Source organism: Triticum dicoccoides, chromosome 5B (assembly GCF_002162155.2).
Source record: "Triticum dicoccoides isolate Atlit2015 ecotype Zavitan chromosome 5B, WEW_v2.0, whole genome shotgun sequence".
Lineage (NCBI taxonomy): Eukaryota > Viridiplantae > Streptophyta > Magnoliopsida > Poales > Poaceae > Triticum > Triticum dicoccoides.
The window spans coordinates 145286632-145296088 of record NC_041389.1 but is presented as its reverse complement, the minus strand read 5'-3'; the positions used below and the strand labels follow the sequence as shown (position 1 = coordinate 145296088).

At 45.6% G+C, this 9457-nt stretch overlaps 1 protein-coding gene across 1 annotated transcript in view; it reads left to right on the top strand.

The window, feature by feature from the left end:
* The window catches only part of LOC119307896 (nucleolar complex protein 3 homolog), an 11676-nt gene extending 4539 nt beyond the window's left edge, over window positions 1–7137 (top strand). The window contains exons 6-12 of the mRNA XM_037583997.1: window positions 2562–2700; window positions 2821–2982; window positions 3064–3200; window positions 3352–3666; window positions 3981–4120; window positions 6229–6326; window positions 6420–7137. Of these exons, the coding sequence (XP_037439894.1) occupies window positions 2562–2700; window positions 2821–2982; window positions 3064–3200; window positions 3352–3666; window positions 3981–4120; window positions 6229–6326; window positions 6420–6926 (1498 nt within the window). The 3' untranslated portion in view covers window positions 6927–7137. The remainder of the gene's footprint in view (window positions 1–2561; window positions 2701–2820; window positions 2983–3063; window positions 3201–3351; window positions 3667–3980; window positions 4121–6228; window positions 6327–6419) is intronic.
* The last annotated feature ends 2320 nt before the right edge of the window (window positions 7138–9457 follow it).

Here is a 9457-nt window from a genome sequence, read left to right as displayed (position 1 = left end):
CATATGGTGTTCATTGACTTGGAGAAGGCCTATGATAAGATACCGCGGAATGTCATGTGGTGGGCCTTGGAGAAACACAAAGTTCCAGCAAAGTACATTACCCTCATCAAGGACATGTACGATAATGTTGTGACAAGTGTTCGAACAAGTGATGTCGACACCGATGACTTCCCGATTAAGATAGGACTGCATCAGGGGTCAGCTTTGAGCCCTTATCTTTTTGCATTGGTGATGGATGAGGTCACAAGGGATATACAAGGAGATATCCCATGGTGTATGCTCTTTGCGGATGATGTGGTGCTAGTTGACGATAGTCGGACGGGGGTAAATGGGAAGTTAGAGTTATGGAGACAAACCTTGGAATCGAAAGGGTTTAGGCTTAGTAGAACTAAAACCGAGTACATGATGTGCGGTTTCAGTACTACTAGGTGTGAGGAGGAGGAGGTTAGCCTTGATGGCCAGGTGGTACCTCGGAAGAACACCTTTCGGTTTTTGGGGTCAATGTTGCAGGAGGATGGGGGTATTGATGAAGATGTGAACCATCGAATCAAAGCCGGATGGATGAAGTGGCGCCAAGCTTCTGGCATTCTCTGTGACAAGAGAGTGCCACAAAAGCTAAAAGGCAAGTTCTACAGGACGGCGGTTCGACCCGCAATGTTGTATGGCGCGGAGTGTTGGCCGACTAAAAGGCGACATGTTCAACAATTAGGTGTGGCGGAGATGCGTATGTTGAGATGGATGTGTGGCCACACGAGGAAGGATCGAGTCCGGAATGATGATATACGAGATAGAGTTGGGGTAGCACCAATTGAGGAGAAGCTTGTCCAACATCGTCTGAGATGGTTTGGGCATATTCAGCGCAGGCCTCCAGAAGCTCCAGTGCATAGCGGACGGCTAAAGCGTGCGTAGAATGTCAAGAGAGGGCGGGGTCGACCGAATTTGACATGGGAGGAGTCCGTTAAGAGAGACCTGAAGGATTGGAGTATCGACAAAGAGCTAGCTATGGACAGGGGTGCGTGGAAGCTTGCTATCCATGTGCCAGAGCCATGAGTTGGTTGCGAGATCTTATGGGTTTCACCTCTAGCCTACCCCAACTTGTTTGGGACTAAAGGCTTTGTTGTTGTTGTTGTTGTTGTTGTTGTTAGAATACCGCTATTCACTGGTTTCTGCAGGCCTCCATTGGATGTGTCCAAACCACCTTACTCGGTGTTTGACAATCTTTTCAGTTGGTGCCATCCCTACCTTATTGCGTATTCCCTCGTTCCTGATTCGGTCCTTTATTGTATGGCCACACATCCACCTTAGCATGCGCATCTCAGTGACATTCATTTGTTGGATGTGTTGTCTCTTAGTAGGCCAACACTCTGCTCCATATAGCACTGCTGGTCTGATCGCCGTCCTATAGAACTTTCCTTTTAGGTTTTGTGGGACCTTCTTGTCAAAGAGGATGCCAGTTGCTTGCCGCCACTTCATCCACCCTGCTTTGATTATGTGACCAACATCCTCATCGATACCTTGCGTTCTGTTTACTTTATTTCGTATGTTCATCAGATGGTAGGTATGGACAGTTGTACACAAGATTGTAGCACAACGCTAAGGTCTCCTTTGGTTCATAGGATAGGAATATCATAGGAATAGGAAAATCATAGGAAGTGAGATGACATGTATCTCAATTCCTATATGGGAAGACATGTCATTTGATGCATAGGATAGGAGTTTTTCCATTTAGTCTAGGCTAATGTTTTTGTCCTTTGAAATGTGAAGAATTGGTTCCTATCCTACATAGTAATAGGAATCCATTCCTACAAACCAAAGGGCTCCAAAGTGTTTTTTCCTACAAAATTCCTATCCTTTAAAATTCATGTAAACCAAAGAAGGCCTAAAATAGCTATACTTTATACAGCAAGTATTAGTTATATCCATGTTTTATACATCTTTATTTATGTACATGGGTATAGTGCAGTTGGGGAGGTACCCTGTAGGGTGGTGGTGACAACTTTTCTGATACTCATGAGCTGCCTAGGATTGGAGCCCTATACATGTAGGGTGGTGGTGACAACTTTTCTGATATTCATGAGCTGCTTAGGAATGGAGTCCTATATCAAGGTGTTTTAATCGTTGCTCCATGGTGTTAGAGGTAGTGAGGGTAGCATCCGTGTGTATGAGGGTGATACCCGGATGTTGTGTGTTTCCTCATGTACTATATATATGCCCCTTGGGCTACGAGTCAATACAAGAAAATCTTATCTCATGGAACCCAGGGAGCAAAATAGTTTGGTCTTCCAGTGACACAAATTTCATTTGTAACTTGATATTTTCCTTTAAAACTGAAATGCATAGAGGAAACTATATGATGTCAACTAATTTGATGAGGATTTATTGGTTGCCTATTTTCCTGCCTTTTTGTTTGAACATAATTATTTGTAAGTTGAGCAGTTCATGTGCAAATAAACCTAAGCATTTGTATTTAAAGTAGTTCAAGTAAATTGGAGTATAAAAGCAGCCCACGCAGTACATCACTGCACTGACATAACTTACATCTTTTTCTCTCTAACTTGTAGGAAACTATGTTCTGAGGCAATAAGATCTCTATTTAGAAATGAAGGAAAACATCGCGGTGAGGCAACTGTTGAAGCAGTAAGATTGATATCAGCTAGTGTGAAGCTCAATGATTGCCAGCTCCATCCTGATGTCGTTGAGGTATGTATGTGATGGAATTGAATGGTTATAGCGTCCGTCTTCCTGCATTCTCGTGCAATTGATATGTGTTCTTGGTTGAGAATGAACCCCCTTGCTTATGGTGACCACATTTTCTGTTAGGTCTGCTTGTCTTTGAAGTTTGATGAAGACCTTGGAAAAGATGAGAGCAAGGAAGAAAAAATGAAACCAAAGAAAAATAAACGATATCAGAATCGGGATGTCACAAAACCGAGTGAGAAGAAAAAAATAAAAAAGGAATTGCTTTCTAAGGCCAGACAAGAGGTAACACCAGATGTTTCAAACAAATCAACTTGCTCAACTTGTAGCATGGCTATGAATTCTTATAAGAATATCCTTTTGTAGGTTCATGCAGATCTTAGAGCTGTTTCATTTACTCTTGATCCAAAGGAGAAAAAAATGATACAAAGGGAAACACTTGCAGCTCTTTTTGAGACCTATTTTCGAATTTTGAAGCATAGCATGAACACTTCAAATTCAAGGTCCGTGCATTGTGTATCTGAGTTTTATAAGTACAAACGATATGTATCTGGTATTATATGGCCCGAGTTTATTTAGTTCTGATTTTTCTCCCTCTTTTAGCATAATGTTACACTCTTGATGATGATGATATTGGCATGTCAACGTTTCCAGGTATAAGGCCACTAGCGTCTTCCCTGGTGGCTCACACCCTTTACTTGCTCCATGCTTGGAGGGCTTAGGAAAATTCTCACATTTAATTGATTTGGATTTCATGAGTGAACTTATCGCTTGCCTTAAGAAGCTTTCTGGGTATACAGACCATCAAGGTGAAATTCCACCGGACAATACACTCTCTGTGTCAGAACGCCTACAATGCTGCATAGTTGCTTTTAAAGTCTGGAGGAGCAATCTTGAGGCTTTGAATGTAGACCTGCAGGACTTCTTTGTGCAGTTTTATAACCTTATACTGGAGTATCGACCTGACAGGTTTGGCCTCTTCATATGGTTAATGGTTGTAATGAGGAAATATCTTCTCTTGTTCTTTGTACCTGAACACCAGATAACTTCACATGTCACTGATTTATTCATGGGGAACACGGATTAGTCTGGGTATATGGCGCTGTTCTTATATCCTGTGTATTTTTTATTTCTATATAGTTGTTACCTCTGTTCCTCGATAATGTGCTATTCAAACTGTTTTGACATTTAATAAACTTTGGGCATTTATGTATTATTATATTGAAGAAAGATAGTAATGGCTAAGCTGTCCATACTTACACGACCTGATCCATTGCATGCAGAGATCGTGGTGAGGTTTTGGCTGACGCTCTGAAGACACTTCTGTGGGAAGGCAAGCAGCAGGATATGCTAAGAGCAGCTGCTTTCATTAAACGTCTGGCAACATTTGCTCTGTCATTTGGCTCCGCAGAAGCAATAGCAGGTTTTAGTTTATCATTTTCCTATCTAATTTTTGGCTACTAATGCCTGCCAAGTACTCCCTCTGTCCCAAAATAAGTGTCTCAACTTTGTACTAACTTTAGTACAAAGTTGTACTCCCTCTGTCCGAAAAAACTTGTCCCACAAATGAATGTATCTAGCACCAAATTAGTGCTAGATACATCCATTTGAAAGATAAGCTTGGGACAAGCTTTTTCGGACAGAGGGAGTACTAGGTTAAGACACTTATTTTGGGACGGAGTAGTATTATTTTGGTTCGAGTTTTTGGCAGTAGAACTAGAAGAAAGGCGCGCCTTGCTGCACCGTTTGGGTATTGGCGTTGAGAGTTTGTTTGTTTAGTGGCACACTTTATTTTTGAAGCAGCTTATATAAAATAAATATAAAAAATTAATAACTTGTTCAAGGACATATCAGTTCACTTGGCAAGGCACAAGCTTGATTACAGAACTTATGGTTTTGTTGTTACCGTGTTACATATTACACCATAGAATCTAAATATTGCCTTGATCATCAAGTGCCCGAACTGCTTTTTTCATGAACAGACATCAGTAATCTTTTAGAGAATTGCATGGAAACAGTACTGCATAACTACCAATTAAGAAATTAGTACATTGTACCGAGAATTTTGTATGGGTCTACAATTTAAACCGTGAACCGCCATATCTCGCACAGCATAGTTATCTCAAAGGAACAACACCAACAAAATCACCTGACAATTTTGTTTGATACCAACACTGGGTACCATTCCTTCCTTCAAAAGGGCGTGCCCAGTGCTGAAAGCCCCCACACAAGGTGGGGTCTGAGGAAGGGAATTTCTAGACAGCCTTACCCTTGCATAATAATTCTGCAAGGAGGCTGGTTCGAACCCAGGGCCTCCAGGCCACAAGTGACCACTGCGCCAGGCCTGCCCTTGACTATTCCCTCAGTCACTATGAAATCCGGCAACCTCTGGGAGTGAACCGCCCATCTCACATACTCTTCTTGACTGATGTCTACCAAGAAGCCACGGCTGCGAAGGATGCATGCCATCACTTACTCTGGAGTGTCTGTCAAGAAAGCATGGGAATGAATTTGCGATCTCTATCTCCAAAATTGTAGCTTTCCCCTCTTGAAATTGCAGTTAAGCCCAACAAATGGCCAACCCTCTTCATCCATTTCTCCACTCATGTCTCCGGTATATAGCCTTAAACCTCAATTCGCTGATTGATGCTTTCACATGCCCATACACACTTCAGATTGGTAGAGAAATATTGTTCGCCCCCATGAGAAATTCCCAAGTGATACGGACCAGCCAGCACAAGGTCGACGCCTGCTCCAAAGAAGGACGGCCACTGGCTGCCACCAATTTTTTTTACCAAACCCTTGCCCGAAGGAAAAGGGAGCAGGCGAAGATCGCCTCCCCTTCTCCACGAACACAACGGAGGACATGAATCGACACGGGGACTCCCAAATTACAGCCAACTGACATGAGGCAGAAGGGGTTTGACCAGCACGCTGACGTCGGTTGTGAGCTGACCTATGGGACCGACGCGCCAACCTGACACTGACAAGCGGGGTCTGCTGTGGGAAAAACACGGGGCATCCCAACAGGTCTCCATTCCTAAGGAGCTTGGAGCATTTAGGGATGCAGTGATGCATCAGCCGAGTGCAATATTGTGTAGCAGCATTCATGGAACAAACTCTTAATAAATTACTTACCTTCGTTCCAAATTATAAAGAGATGTTTTGGATATTTCAATATAGACTACATATACGGGCTGAAATGAGTGAACAAAAACACTAAAACGCGTCTACATACATCCAATTCAGAGGGAAGTTAGAACATCTTATAATTTGAAACGGAGGGAGTAGTAAACAACCCCTATGTAAGCATGTTGGACTTGCTGCAGGTGATCCCATCTTAGTTGCTTCCTAGAACCTGTACAAAATATGCATCACAAGATGAGTTAATCATTAGTAGAGCATTAGAGGCATTTGTAAGGCATTCATTTTTTCTTCCTGGCTAGTTCTTACAAGCACTTGTTGTCAAGTGTCACCGCTTTCTGTTTGTCTTGCTGGTATAATGATTTACATGTTGGGCTCATGTTTCAGCCTTGATCACGCTGAAGCATCTTCTCCAGAAGAATACCAAGTGCCGTAACATGTTGGAAAATGATGCTGGCGGCGGTTCCCTGTCTAGCTTAGTTGCGGTATATGCCTTGCCTCCTCTTCTGTATTTTATTTATCATGTACAGTTTGTATTTATTTTACTATTATCATATCATTTATTTCATTTTGTTCAGAAATATGACCCAGAGGCTAAAGATCCTTATCTGAGTGGGGCACTAGCGACAGTACTTTGGGAGCTTAGCCTTCTGCAGAAGCATTATGATGAAACTGTTAGTGGAATGGCTTCAAATATCTTGAGCATGGCAAATCTGAACGCCACCCAGAATCCAGTTCAACTTTCTAGCTCAAATCCTCTTGAAGCATACAAAGACTTGTCGATGGGACGTGAATTATCAAAGCCAACCCACAAAGTGTCACAGACATTGAAGTGCAAAAGGAAACGACGCAGTAAGGAGTTTGTCGCTCTAAGTCCAGATGTGCTCGAGAAGGCAGATTGCACGGTGGGCGAAGATGAACTGAGAGAGAAGTTGCAAAGTCATTTCGCGGTACTAAGAGGCATTTCCGAGAATGAGAGATTGAGGACCGAGTTGAACCATGCTTTGTCATCCATAAACATGTACAAGGAATACAAGAAGCAGAAAAAGGTAAGTAAGAAATCAAAGAAAGCTGCAAAGGCTTAGTTGTCTTGTGTTCTGTGGATTTTTCCCCAAACTTGCGGTAGGTGTGCCCCTATTTTGTTGTAGCATCGTAGTTTCCTGTGACACATTTGCGGTTTCTGTGCAAGATACAATTGCTGCATCCTTGATGATTTTGCATAATTCTTTCGTGGCCTGCTTGTTTCTTTGCGTTGCTCTGTAAAACGCAACGGTGATGCGCTCCCTGTCTTTCGTACGTAATATTTTAATAATTATCAAATGATTCCATCTGCAAAGCTTTTAGAGATGGAGATGCATTTGTATCTAGATAAATCTAAGATAAGCTTTTAGAGATGGAGATAAATCTAACACAAGATTTTTGAGACGGAGGTAATACTTGTGAAAAGGACAATGGTACATGTCCTGCGATGCATATAAATTTAAGACAAGCTTTTTTGAACGGAGGTAATACTTATGAAAAGGACAATGGTACATGTCTGCTGGAGAGCGGAACAATAAACTAAAAAAAAGAGAGGTAAAAATTAGGCATCCTATATGCTCATGTGTGCAAGGTACGTGGAAAATTTCGTGGTGTTTGGATATTAAGGAGCTCATGCCAAAAAAAAAATTTAAAAAATTCAGGTGTCTAAGAAACGAAACAGAACACTATCCAGAGCTGATTTTGTTTTTCTTGGCACGAGCTCCTCATATGTCCAAACACCACAAAAATTTGCACGCATCTTGCCTACATGAGCATCTTGGATGCTTGAAAATTTCAGTTTTTTGTCTGGGCACCGTTTTGAATTATGGAGCTGGTAATCCAATGATGGTCTTAAAAGTGCTAAATACTTGAAAAGGCCAAGCTTAACATTTTGCGCTAAAAAAAATGCCAATTCTTTCTCGAATACGCACGAGCATGCGTATCATATATTCATAGAAGAAGAGGCCAAGATGGCCGATACAACGCCTTTCGGCACAATGCTACACCAAGAGGTTAGCATCCCCATCCACCATGACAACACCGACACACTACTCGGCCTGCCCAAACTCAAGCCATAAATGGCGAAGATGTAGAACACAGAGCACACATGCCGCGTCACATCCGGATCCAACACTTCGGAGTACAACCTTCAAACCAAACTAGATCAACGCACCCTCCACTCGAGGAAGATATCTCAAAAGAGGCGTCGAAGATGGAGTACATTGCGCCCTGGATGCCCATGCCCACGGCAACAACCAACACGTGACAACATGGCGCCTAAAGCCGCGTCGCCGAGGCAAACGAGGCAACCCACACCAGCTACTCCTCCACGCAAGACACCCCAAGCACCCACGCAGCGTCTCCAAGGAGAGGACGACGCCATGGCGCCGCCGCTGCCTGGCCCGGCGAACCGAACCTGGGGTTCCCCCCGGTGCTTGATCAGGGGATGGACATGGCCATGACAACGCCTCCAGGGAGGAGACGGCGCCCACAGGCGTCGTCGTTGCCCGCAGCCGCAGCAGCGCATGGATTTCTCCTGACCATGTTCATCAAGTCTACCAAGAATAGCAAACTGGGAAGTGTGGAGCAAAGTTGTCACCTTGGGCCATTACCGTGGAAAGGGAAGTAGCATGTCGCCCTCGTCGAGCCACAGATCAGCCGGCAGCAACCACACGCCGCCAAGATCTCGAACCACCGCGCCACCTTGCCGCACGGTTTTCCGGGGCCGCCGCCCTGGCTTCCACACTGAGGATCCACTTTCCGGAGCCGCTCCGCCACCAACCAACACCCGCCTACCATCCATGGGCCAACACCGCCATCACCAGGACATCTCTCCACCACCTCGAGCGACGCCGCCGCGCCGCCCCCGTCTATCCGTGGCACACCGCCACCACCACGGATCCGCAGACGCCAGCCGGAGCAGCCACGCTCCAGCCCGCCCGCCATGCGCGGAGACCCGCCATGGAAGCCGCCGTCCTGGCCGGATCTGGGAGAGCACGGACCCCCGAAACGAGGCCATCCCGTAGCCCCCACGCCGGGAACCGCTGGCCACCGCACTCCCCTGCCTCCGCGTCCCCGGGGCCGCCGCCCCGGCATGCCCGCGCTGGCCAACCGCCATCCCCGCCCCCAGCCGAGTCCGGCGGTCGCCAGCGCCACCATGAGAAGGAGCCGCCCCCGGCGCCGTTTGGCAGCGGGGGCCCGCCGCCACCGCGGCGCAGATGCCGGCGGCAGCGGCGGAGAGGGAGCACCGGAGGGAGGGCTTCTAGGCGGCGGCGCGGTTGCGCCCCCGAAGTCGCCTGGGGAGCGACTCGGGGGGTTGGGGGCGCTTCACGTCCCCAGATAGGAAACTAAAAAAAATGCCAATTCTACATGGCTTCTGGCATACCAATGATGGTCATAAGTGCTAACAACTGACAATTTTGTCAAACACACAAGGACATCTCCAAGGGCATAGTCTATTTCTCCCCTATGTGTCTGCCCCCACCACAGCCAACGCCACACCTTTTCTATCGGTCCTGTCGGATGGCTCTGGTGGTTTCCCATGTCGTCATCCTTGGTCTTGTCGAAAGGATGGGGCATGCACCAAGGCTTCAGT